Source organism: Mauremys mutica, chromosome 1 (genome assembly GCF_020497125.1).
Source record: "Mauremys mutica isolate MM-2020 ecotype Southern chromosome 1, ASM2049712v1, whole genome shotgun sequence".
NCBI lineage: Eukaryota > Metazoa > Chordata > Testudines > Geoemydidae > Mauremys > Mauremys mutica.
Window position 1 is genome coordinate 306783471 of NC_059072.1, and position 13277 is coordinate 306796747.

The following is a 13277-nucleotide window of genomic DNA, read 5'->3' on the forward strand; positions in this document are numbered from 1 at the left end:
ATTCCCTACCAGCTTATACTAAATCCAATATAAGACTCTTTTTAAAATAAAACAAGAGTGTCTACACAAGTGGTTTGTACTCATTTAACTAAGTCTGTTTAGAAACCAGTTTAAACAACTAAAACTTTCTCATATATTTAAGGCCTTTAATTCTGCTGCACAGGTCTATGGTAAGGAATTGATACTGCAGCCAATTCCATGACTTCAGAATTGTAGGACATATGTAGCTCTGATCATAATTGGTTTACTTATTATATGTAGATTATTTCACACAGTAGAAAGATATAGTTAATGGCAGTCATTTTTATATTTTTAACTAAGCTAGCATTCCACCCACAGATTGTTCTGAATAAAGTGGTAAATATTGAAAGAAAATATCTCTCACTTTTAAAATTTTCAGACTAGAACAGGAGCTAGCTCTTCTTTTTTCTTCATATTTGAGAATTGAATTAATATTTATATTTGTAAGTGAACTTCACAGTTATCTTTTCAGATTATGAGCAACGATATGTTACATCTACACAAGCTAAGATGCTGATGTGTTACTTCTGCCCATTTAAAACGTTAGTGATAAATCAAAATATCCAGAAGGTTTATTCCCTCATAGTTAGATTGTTTATATATATTGTAATTAGTATTATTATAAAGTGTGTATACATATGTATGTCATGTATATTATGCAAAGAATACATTTTAAAAAGCTTTTTCATTTTAAGTAATCTGTCTTAATAAAATGTCTTTGCTACCAAAAGTTGATAAGTCAACCATCTCGTCCATCTGATACCTGTCTTCCCATTTCTAAACTTTTAATCTAAATGCAACCAGTGCATAAATTGAGAAAGTAAAGTGACAGATTGTTCACCCTGAGAGGAATCTCCTTTTCCCATAAGTATAACAAACACCAGCTGTTTCCTTTACTAATGACAGATAGGATTACACTGAGAAAACAGAGCTGGTGCTGTGGTGTGTACCTTTTAAAAGGCTGCACTGTGTAATTAAAGCACTTCTGTATGTGATGTTAAAAAAGAATGAAAATGTTAGCGCTGGGAAAGGAAGTAGAATCTTTAGTACAAAATTTGACAAGAATGAACAGTTCTTTCTTGTTGTTAGTCATTATTTGTCCAAAGCCATGCTCTGTTTGGGTGGTTGGGCTTTTTTGGTGAAGTCACAGCTGTCCACCAGTTCACCGCTGTTCACTGTTTTGACCGCCTCATCAAACAGATTAGGAGAATAGCTTTGCCCATGATATTATAAATATATAGAAATCTACTGTTAATTTTTAAACAGAGATTAATAATGTGCTGAGCGTGCCTGGCTATACTAGTTTCATTCCATTAGTATCCTTCAGCTGCTGGGGGTGGTTTCTACTGATCTCTGTTGGTTTCTGCTGAAAGACCATTAGAATAGTAATTCATTATTCTGTTCCAAAACTTAGTTACCAGTTGCAGCCAGTAGGAGATAGGTGAACATTTTTGACTGGAACCTCCATTAGGGTACAATGTCCATCCCCTGCTGTGCCTTACTGCTATAGTAAAATGCTCTCTAGTCCCAATTAAACAAAGCCTATTCTTCAGTTTGCTTTGCTGAATGAGTGTGGTCTGCTTAATCAGGGCTTAAGTGCTGATTCATTTTGTTTGCTCAATATGTGGTGTTTCAGCTGCCCTGAAATGAGATTTTCAAACACTGTGGTAAGTGAATTTATAAGAGTTATATGGTTTCACTGTGGTTTCTCCATTTTCTGTTTTAATACTTCTTTACAGCACTCTGTTAATAAATCAGAATAGGTATTACTATGTCTGTTGCACCAACAGGACCTTGTTGAGACTACTTGGCCTCTAATTCATTGGTGGAGGGAGACACATGTCATATTGGCAAGCACTAATTTTTCCACAAAGGTGCAGGATTTAATAGTATCAAAGAGGGCAAAGCAGAATTTGGAATATTTAAGATCTATTGTATTAACTAAAACAGGAAGAGGGTTACATTTTTATCCTTAAAAAAAATTATATGCAACAGTTAACGTTTGACTGAAATGCTAAGTAGATAAACTTTTATGCTAATTAGGTTCACAATGAGAAAAGAACAGATATAATTTCAAGATATATATGGAGTCTCTTCAAATGAGATTGTAAATATATTTTATACATTATGATATTTTCTGAGCATTTCATGTTTTTGCTTTAATTTAGATGCTCTCTCTACCCATGGAAGGTCCAACTTTAGAGACGAAAGGTCTAGTAAAACATACGAACGTTTACAGAAAAAATTAAAAGATCGGCATGGAACACAGAAAGATAAATTGAACAGTCCGCCACCATCACCTCAGAAATGTCCTTCTCCCACAAATGAACATAATGGACTTGTGAAAGGACAGGACGCAAGTAGTGTCAGCACAGGATCTACAAAGAGCAAGTCTTTGGGGAAAGGAAAAAGTAATTCTCAAGTGGATACAGAAGTAGAAGGTAAGTGTTAGCAAAAAATTAACATAAATGCTACCTCTTATTCTGTGAATTGTCTGTAGAAGTGGAGCTCCCACACTGACTAGGTTGGAGTTGGACAGCAGCCTGTTGATTTCACATAATCTAATAAAATGGAGATTACAACCATCTTTGTTATTAAAGTGAGGGACAGCCCTAAGAGATTGCAGCTGCTAGATGCATCTTGATTGATCTGAGCAAGTTTTGTAGGTCACATCATATAATTCCATTTAGATAAAGGTCTGCACTTTGTCCACCATTGTGGTTTCTCTCTTTGATGTTCTTGGTACTGCATGTTGATGTGCCTATTGAGTGCAAACAGTCTGCTTGGCACTGTAAAGGACATGGAGGGAAACAGTCCCTGCCAGAGATGACCTGTAACTCTTGATGGTTGGGGGGCACAATTTAAAGGTTGTGGGGGGGCATGTGACTTCCCCACTCATTTACCTCTGGCCCCTTTTCCATTCCCCGTGCACCTTCTACACCTGCTCCAATCTGGCACCACCTTGCTCCCACCCTCCCCACAGCTCCTTCCCCACTTACTTCTCCCATCACCTCCCCACTGCAGGCATGGCTCAGGCCAGAGTGGGCACTAGAAACCTACTGCCAAGCAGGTAACTGTGGCTGTGGGTGAGTAAGGGACGGGACTCAGAGGGCTTCCCCGCACCACCTCTGGTGGAGCTGCACTGCCAGCCCCATCTCTCTTCTCTGCTCTGGGCACGTCCTAGCAGGGTTCAGTGGGAGCACTAGTTGCTGGTGCCTTTCCCAGGCACATCCCCGTCAGCTGCACTCAGCCCAAAGTCTGTATCCCTGCTGCTTTACATTTCCTCCACAGCCACTAACCATACATCAAGCTCCTTCTAGAACACTCCCACACCAGCATCAAATGCCTTGACATCGCAATCAGCTTCAGCAATGGAACCCTACAAACACCTATATAAAAAATCCCCACAGATCACCACACTTACCTCTACAGATCCAGCAACCACCCCAGACATACCAAAAAAAAATCTATTACCTGCAGACAGGCACAGTATTTGCTCTGAAAAGAAAGTCCAGGATACACATGGACAATCCACTAGAGAAATAGATCACATCATGGAATGGGCCAATCAGATATGCTAGGGGAAAAACAACCATTGATCACACAGCCCTACTTGTCACCTACCACCCCACACTAGATCTCTAAGGGGTATCAAACAGATACAACCCATTCTTGATGGGGACCACATCCTGAACGAAATCTTTCCTAAGCCTCCTCTTCTGGCCTTCAAACAACTCCCCTCCTCCCACCCCACCTCATCATCAGACTCAAGCTCCCCGTAGACCAGGACACACCAACTCAAAGCAGCACCATACCCTGCTAGAACAGATGCAAAACCTGGAGACATATCACCACTGCTACAATGATCAATACCAACACAGCACACCTTTCAAGATCCGTGGGTTCTATGCATGCCTGTCACAACGTGTTAGAGAGACAAGGTGGGTGAGGTAATATCTTTTATTGGACTAACTTCTGTTGGTGAGAGAGACAAGCTTTTCAGAAGTTGGTCCAATAAAAGATATTACTTCACCCACCTTGTCTCTCTAATGTCTTGGGACTGACACAGCTACAACTACACTGCATTTCACAACGTGTGATATATCTCATCCAATGTATCAAATGCCTAACAACAACTATGTGGGTGAAACCAGACAATCACTGCTCTCTCAAATGAACTAACACAGAAAAATGATAAAAGGCAAAAACACCCTGTCACCCCTCAGCAAACACTTTTGACAAAGTTTTCACTGCACATCTGATCACTCAGTCCTCTTCCTCAAAGAAAACCGGCACAACAACTTCAAAAGACAAACCTGGGAACTTAAATTCATACTTCTGCTGGATGCTAAAAACCATGGATTTAACAGAGATGCTGGTTTTATGGCTCATTACAACCTTGCACCCATATCTAGTTAGGATGTCATCAATATTTGCTAGTGCAGGACTGAGCCAGTGAAGAAAGAAAGCAGTCATGCTGCTGCACAGGAGAGGGTATCCCCTCATCATCACTTGTCAGGGGCCAGGCCAGTTGCTAACCTACTCCCTGACTAACTTTGCTGCTAGGCATCCAATTAGCCCAGCTGCATTGCCTTGGAACTGACAGAGTAGCCACAGCACCTGATTGGCTGATGGTTTAGCAGCCATCTTTTAAGCTTAGCACCCACAGCAGATCAGCAGCTGCTCAACACATACCACGCTGACAGCTGCGCTTGCCCAGATCCTGTTTCCAGTCCTTGCTCCAGCCATTCATTCCAGTACCTGCTCCTACCTGGTTCCTATCCTGCTCTAGCCTTGTTTTCGAATCTGCTCCTGATCTACTTGCTGTCCGCTCTCAAGCCAGCCCCTGTTCTGCTCCAGCCTTCGGCTTCAGTCCTCAGCTCAGCCTCTGGTTTACGATTCTGGTTTACCCTCTGGCTCTGGCATTCTGCTTCTGTCCCTCTAGTACTTACCCTCGACTAGTTCCTGAACTCTATCCCTACCCCCAACCCAGCTCTAACCAGTAGGCTGAACTGTTGTCTCAACCTCTAGGGCTGACCACCCACAGGTTGGCTGGCTACATCACTTCTGTGTTCTCCCTACTGGAAGGGGCGGGGTTGTTGCTGGACTGATCTGTGGCTATATGACTGTTGTGTGTGTGAATAGTATTGCTCTTAATGTACACTATGTTGCAGCTTTTTAGTAAACTTAAAAACAAAATAGCGTATTAGTAAGGATAGACTTCTTAGCTGTCAATAATCTACGTGGAATACTAAGAAAAATGCAGTTCTCACCCTTTCACTCAGAGATGTCGAGCAGTTTTATTTGGAAGGTTACAAAATAAATCAGTGAAGCATTTTACAGTACAGTTATAAACCTTAAATATGTGCTGTATATTTAAAGTAGCCAAACTTTTTAGAGTAAGAAAACAGAGACTGTTCAAACTTTGGCTTGACTTTACCGTTGTTGTTTTACCAATCTCCTAGAACTGGAAGGGACCTTGAAAGGTCATCGAGTCCAGCCCCCTGCCTTCACTAGGCAGGACCAATTTTTGCCCCAGATCCCTAAGTGGCCCCCTCAAGGATTGAACTCACAACCCTGGGTTTAGCAGGGCAATGTTCAAACCGCTGAGCTATCAATTTGCACATCATCTCATTTCATCATACACACTTTTAATAGACATCATACCTCTGTTGTACATGTATATATAATAGATGTTTCTCTTTGAGGCAGCATCCAAAATTTTATTGTCTAACAATTGAGAATCTTAACACTAAAGGTATTTCTATGTAATCACTTATAAACTGTAATTGCTGTTTTTCTCCTAACAGCATTGCAGCTCTGTGTTCCAAAATTTTTTCTTTCTACTTTCATCTTCGCTTCTTTCCTTCTCTTTTTGGTTTTAATGTTCACAGTTGCACTTGTTTATCATTGATTCAAATGCAATTATTATGAAGTTCGGTTTTACTCTGTTATGACTAAAAATCATAAATAAATAAATACACACACAGAGCAGGTCTTCTTTGCAAATCTACTTTATTTCAGTGGATTTTATGTCAAATTTAAAGTTGATTTAAAAAGAGGAAACACTTTATAATGTCACCTAGAATTGCAGTAACAAGGACATAACAGGTCACAGATATTTTTTAATCAACTTTAACAAGAAAAATCTTATGAATATAAAATAGTGAATTAACTTGATCTCACTTTCTGGTGGGAAATTTAGCAAGTCAGGAAGGTTCACTTGAAATTTGCTCATTTTTTAAAAAAGAAATGAAGGAAAAATACCCTACAACTCCCATCTAACCTCTAATCTACCTAAGCCAGGTTGGATCAGTTCACTCAGTAGTACATATGAGAAAACGTATGAAGCATCTTAAATAAGTGTTTAGTTAGTGTAAACACTTTTTTAAATATATTACGAAAAAATAGGGTAGGTAACTGAGATATCTAAGATGTCTCCTAAGCCCTCCAAAGCAGTGGGTTATTTAAACTCTAATAAATATATTTTTAGGAGATGGTCATGCCTCTATAATCTATGAAATTTATACAGCCCCCTTGTTTAGGTACTCTTCTTTCAGTTTTAGAGTGCCTTATATCAATGTAGCTTAAATTGATAAGGAAGTTCCACTTGCACACATCTAAATGTGTGTGTATTGTCTGGATTTAAAAAGATGCTTTATTGTAAAAATGTTAAACAGTTATTCCTTGACTTTTGTTTGTTTTGTTTTTTAAGAAAATGATGAAGAAACAAAAGCACTCGAAGCACTTCTTTCGAATATTACCAAGCCAGTGGTAAGTAAATGCTACTTTCCACAAAATCAGAATTGAGCTATTCATGTTTTACCCTGTAGTAACACTTGGTTTTCTGTTGTCCAGGTCTGGACGACCTTTAGATAGCAACAGTAATGAAAAATCACCAGACTGAGGGCTCGTCAGTCACTGAAGTTCAAATTACTTAAAGTGGTCATTTCATAAATTTTAGAGAAACTGACTTTTTAAGACTTACTAAGCTGAATTCTTTTCTTGCTCGCCCTGATACAGTCCCAGTGTAATTAAGAAGAGAATTTTACCCACTGTAAACTCGTCAAGGTTAAAATCATTCAGACACACACAGAATCCTGTTATTTTGTTGTTTCTGTTCTGTGTATGTGGCATTAATGCAGCTGACATAATAACTATACAGGTAAAACTCTCTCTTATAATAGGCAATTTATCATTAAAGGAATCAGGGAAATGTTTGTTAACATTCAAAATCAGTTTCAAAAGTAAAAATTTTCAGTAAATTTTCAAATAATTATTCAGTATATTACAAGCAGAAATTTGCTAATTCAGAACTTAGGCAGGTGTATGTGGATCGCTGAGGGGAATAGTCTTTGTAGCTTGAAGTGCTATCAGTATGCTGGCTGAGCTGCAGCTTTACTACACCTTTTAATTGAAGTCGAATGGCATGATGTCCATTTTCCCAATTCCTGGGTGAAAATAGGGCCTTGGACATGGAAATTCGACTAATTTACTATGCAGTGAAAAAAGTAGGACTCACCCTGAATAAAGTACTGTCAAATGCACAAAGTAAACAAATGGGGAAAATATTTTTTTTAGTCTGTAACTGCTTGTTCACCTCCAGATCTGTATTTGCTGAGTTCCATAAGGATCAGTTCTCTCTCAGTTCCTATTCAACATCAAAATGAAGCCATTAGCAGAACTACTGAGACCTAATGAGCTCATATGCCAACAATATGCAGATGAGATCTCTTTGTATCCTTCAAAACATATGGCAAAACCATTTCCATCATCCTAGCCCAATGCTTGACATGGATCAGCTCATACATGAAGAAAAGCTGGGTTAAGTTAAACCTGCTCGACAAAGAGATGCTTCTGGTTGGCAGAGTGTAATGGTCCTCACTCAAGGATTGGTCAGGAAGCATGGCCTAGTGGTCAGGGACATGACCCATGAAAGGCAGGGGAGTTGTTGTTAGGGGACCCAAGGCCCTCCCACTCCACCAGGCTCCAGCCTAGAGTCCTTTGGGGCCACCAGTGGTCTGGCAACTGAGGCTGCTTAAGACTGCCCTCTCTGGGCCACTTCCTATCTCGCCCACCTGAGGCCAGTTCAGTCCAAGGTTTTCCCCTGCTGGGATAGTCAAAACTAGGGATGTAAATAACATGTAAAAACAGTAACCGTGTAACCGATTAAAATTCTGTCGGTTACATGGTTAAACATTTACCCAGGGAACTAGGGTTGCGGGGGATGCTGCAGCACCCCCATGTTTTACAAGGGGCTCTGCTACCACCCCACATCCTGGGATCCCCTCTGCTGCCCCCATGCCCGGGGCTCTGCTGCTGCCCGGGGTTTCAAAGCTTGCGCCACATGCTGCAAGTCTATGCCTAACAGCAACCCCCCATGACTCCTGTCTCCGGTGTCTGGGAGCGTCTCATCAGGCAGAGTGCTGCAAAATCTGCAAGGCCTTCAAGCCACGCATTAAGAAAGAAAGACTTTCACCTTAAGCAGTTGCTCATGGAGGCCGCGTTACAACCACCGGCCCCTGACCAACCGGCACTGGCCGCAGCTTCCTTGGTGTGAAGTGCCCCGGCATCCGTGCGCGACCCAGTACTGCGCAGGCACCGAGACAGGATGACCAACCTCAGCACCAGTCGACCTCTCTGGCACCAACTAAGCGTCACAAGAAAGGGGAAAGAGGGCGCTCTCCCCAAAGAGCTACTAGCTGCTCAAAGAAGCTCCCGGCACGTTAAGACAGATTGCAGGCCCGAGCCAAGAACTGGCACCATTGACTCCGGCGCCACAGGTCCCGTTGAGTCCAGTACCCAGCGGATTCAGTGCCAACGAATGTCTGGAGGAGGTCCTTGAACACCCCGCCACGCCCAACACTTTCGAGGTAGCAAAAGACCTCATTGAGTTGTTGGCGCCAAATCCCCTCCCGTGCAGGAAGAAGCCCAAGAGGGTGTCTCCCAGAAGGAATCCGGCAATGGTGCGCCACTCGAGGTCACTGTCTCGGCACCGCTCCCGTTCAAGCTTGGCGTCCTGTTATTCCCCGGTACCCTCGACCCAGCGCTAGGTTACGGCACCAGAAGCGAACCCAACAGCAGCGCCCGCGAAGACTGCTTGCCAGTCCATGATGCCATTGGTCACCGGGCACTAGAGTGCAGCACCGACAACCTCACCGGTGTCAAGTGGGAGGCACCGGTCCCAGTCCCAAGACTCCCAGTACCATTCGCGGTCCCGGTCAGCCATACACTGCTCCCCAGCTCCATGGCACCCTGCGGCCGCTCAACGTTCAGCACTGCCCTGGTCCTCTCCGTCGACAACCTCTGGCTCCAAGGCCGACTCCGGTCGCTCCAGCTATAGCAGACATCAAACCGTGGCCAGCAGAGAATCCCACTCAGCATGGCAGCCACAATGGCTTCCTCTGGGTCCATGGCACCTGCTGGACCCCATGGGCCTACCACCAGCAGCAGGGCATCACCTCCAGAGCCTCTAGGTCCGGGTAATCCATGCAACACCATTCCAGGTTGCCACACAGGCATGCATCAAGGACAAGGGAGGCCACTCTCTCCAGGCTGCCCCCGGATTCCCAAGAGCAACCAGCACTACCAGGCCCAATGCCCGAGGCAGTGCCAAGCACTGCGACACCTCAAGAGGTGTCAGCCCCGCCAGGCCCTGACGTGACCCAGGTATATGGGGACACACAGGAGAGTCTAGATGAGGGCAACCAGCAGCACCTCACTTCCTCCTCTTCCCCAGACGAAGTGGTGGCGGGCACATCTGTCTCAGGACCACCACTGATCGATCACGGGGCTCACCAGGAGCTACTCCACAGGATTGCCCTCAATATGGGACTCCAGGCAGAAGAAACAGTCGAGCAAGGGGATCCGATGGTGGACATCCTGATGCTCAAGGGTCCCTCCTGAGTCGCACTTCCTCTCATAAAGATCATACAGATGAATTACAATGCTATATGGCAGACCCCGGCCTCCATCATGCCAATGGCCAGGGACGTAGAAAGGAAATACTTCGCCCCTTCCAAGGGCTACGAGTTCCTGTTCTGCCATCTGTCTCCCTGTTCCCTAGTTGTTTCAGCAGTCAGTGAGAAGGAACAACAGGGCCAACAAGCCTCGGCCCCAAAGGCCAAGGAGTCGAAGCGTTTGGACCTCTTTGGTAGCCTCCAGCTACGCATAGCCAACCAGCAGCGATCCTTATAGACATAACTTCAACTCTTGGACATCACTGTCCAAGTTTAAGGATCACCTGCCCCAGGACTCACACTCTGAGCTTGCGGTGTTAATCGCGGGGAAAAAAGGCGGTGGCTAAGACTTCGCTACAAGCTTCCCTCAATTCAGCTGACTCTGCGGCCAGAACCATTGCCTCGGGGGTAGTCATGCAACGTTCAGTGTGGCTCCAGGCATCAGGCCTCTCTCCAGAGGTCCAGAATACCCTCCAAGACCTTCCCTTTGAGGGCTTGGGCCTTTTCTCGGAGCAAACAGACTCCAGGCTGCACGGCCTTAAGGATCCTAGGGCTACCCTGAAGTCGCCAGGGATGCATACGCCGGCAACTCAGAAAAAGCCCTTCAGACCTCAGCCTCCGCAGCATTGGCAGTATCAACACCACCCCAAACAGGAGCCATATTGCAGGAGGGGCAGAAATAATAGGCACAGACAGCAGAATAATGCGCCTAACCAAGGCCAGAATAAACCCCAACCCGGAAACAAGCAAGGGTTTTGAAGGTGCGCCCGAGAACAGTGTACCAACCCACTTCCCGGATCCATCCCCACGGTTTTTAAACCGGCTATCCCACTTCTACCATGTGTGGTCCCATATAACATCGGACCACTGAGTCCTATGTATGGTACAGGTGGGATACTCCCTCCAGTTCTCCTCCTCCTTCCCTCCGTCCCACCCACCTTCCCCATTCCTCTTCAGGGACCCCTCTCACGAGCAACTCCTTATGCAGGAGGTTTGTTCGCTCCTCGAGATAGGTGCAGTGGAGGAGGTTCCACAGGAATTAAGGGGAAAGGGGTTTTACTCCCATTACTTTCTAATCCCCAAGGCAAAGGGGGGGTCTTCGACCCATTTTAGACCTTCACAGACTCAACAAATTTATGGTCAAACTCCGATTCCATATGGTCTTCCTAAGCAGTATCATTCCATAGTTGGTCCAGGGGATTGGTATGCTGCCCTCGACATGAAAGACACATACTTCCATATTGCCATTCATCCGGTGCACCGACACTTCCTCTGGTTTGTCGTAAACCAATATCACTACCAGGTCACGGTTCTCCTGTTTGGCCTGTCCACAGCCCCCCAGGTGTTCACAAAATGCATGGCGGTGGTGGCGGCCTCCCTGAAGAAAAGGCAAGTTTGAGTGTATCCATACCTCGATGACTGACTACTGACAGGTCATTCCAAGGACGAGATCCAGTCCCACGTGATGATGGTCATGGACACATTTCACAGACTGGGGCTCCAGTGTACCCAAATCGTCACTCATACCTACCCAAAGGATAGAGTTTATAGGGGCAATCCTGGATTTGGTACAGGCGAAAGCAAGCTTCCAGAGCCCAGGTTCCAAGCCATAGAGCAGATTGTCAAATCAATGCTTCAGTACCCCACCACGATAGTCAGGTGTTGTCTGCATCTAATAGGGCATATGGCAGCATATACGTACATGGTCAAGCATGCCTGACTGAGACTCAGGCCCATACAAGCGTGGCTCGCACTGTCTTACCACCTTCTGGTGATGATTCCGGAACAGGTTCTAGAATCCCTGGGTTGGTGGCTGGACCAACCAGTGGTCTGTGCAGGGGTCCCCTTCGCCAAGCCCCAACCTTCTCTGACATTAGTAACAGACACATCAGATGTGGGCTGGGGCGCACACTTAGGAGATCTGAGGACACAAGGCTTGGGGTCGAGGGACAAGATATCTCTCCATATCAGCCTGAAGGATCTCAGGGCGTTTCATCTGGCCTGCCAAACCATTCATGCCACATTGCAAGGTCACAGCATGACAGTCCTGACAGACAACACCACCGTCATGTTCTATATAAACAAACAAGGCGGAGCCCGCCCCTCACCTTTCTGCCGCAAGGCTCTTCTTCTCTGGGACATCTATATAGCCCAATCCATTCAGCTCAAAGCATCGTACCTTCCAGGGGTAAGGAACAAGCTGGAGGATTGCCTCAGCAGGTCATACCACATGCACCAGGGGTCAATCAGATTGGACATCATACCGTTAGTCTTCCAAAAGTGGGGTTATCCCCAAGTAGACCTCTTCACACCAAGAGCAACAGACAGTGCCCTCAGTTCTGCTCATTCCAAAACCACAGTCCGACTCAATCACCGATGCATTCCTAAAACCATGGGGCAAGGGTCTGAAGTATGCCTTTCCTCGTATCCCGTTCGTCCACTGGGTCCTCCTCAAAATTTGCAGGGACAGGGCAACAGTAATCATGATCACCCCGTCTTGGCCCCAGCAGCATGGGTACACAACCCTCCTAGAGCTGTCTGTAGATGCCCCGATAGCCCTGACCCGCCACCTGGATCTGATCACGCAGGACCATGGATGCCACCTCCACCTGCAATCTCTACATCTCATGGCTTGGAACTCTCTGGCTAAATCCCATGGAGAGCCAGTGCTCTCAGTCGGTGAGACAAATTCTTCTCGGTAGTGGGAAAGCTTCCACTAGGGCTGCCTACCTGGCAAAATGGAAAAGGTATTCCTGTTGAATTGAACCCAAGCACCTTCAACCGCTCCAGGGTCCTATCACAGTTATTTAAGACTACATCCTACACCTTAAGCAACAGGGTCTATCTCTTTCCTCCATCCTGGCAGCCATTTCAGCTTTCCATCCAGGGGAGTCTGGGCGGTCAGTGTTTTTAAATCCCATCGTGGGGCGATTCCTCAAAGGGCTGGAGAGGGTGTTCCCATATTCTCACCCACCAGTCCCAGCATGGAATCTGAACTTGGTCCTCTCCAAACTCATGAGCCCACCATTTGATCCCCTGGCCACTTGTTCCCTCCTCTACCTTTCTTGGAAGGTGGCGTTCCTGGTGGCCATTACATCGGCAAGGAGGGTGTCCAAGCTGAGAGCCCTCACCTCCGAAACACCTTACACGGTGTTTCATAAGGACAAGGTACAGCTTAGATCACACCCCAAATTTCTCCCCAAGGTGGTCTCCCAATTCCACATGGGTCAGGACATTTGCTTACCAGTGTTCTTTCCAAAACCTCACACGAGCCCGAGACACTGCAGCCTACACACG

At 45.4% G+C, this 13277-nt stretch overlaps 1 protein-coding gene across 4 annotated transcripts in view; it reads left to right on the plus strand.

Moving 5' to 3' along the window:
• The window catches only part of FNDC3A (fibronectin type III domain containing 3A), a 178541-nt gene that overhangs the window by 101924 nt on the left and 63340 nt on the right, over positions 1-13277 (plus strand). For all 4 annotated transcript variants that reach the window (XM_045013964.1, XM_045013974.1, XM_045013983.1 and 1 more), the window contains 2 exons: positions 2190-2462; positions 6737-6795. In XM_045013964.1, coding sequence (XP_044869899.1) covers positions 2190-2462; positions 6737-6795 — 332 coding nt within the window. The remainder of the gene's footprint in view (positions 1-2189; positions 2463-6736; positions 6796-13277) is intronic.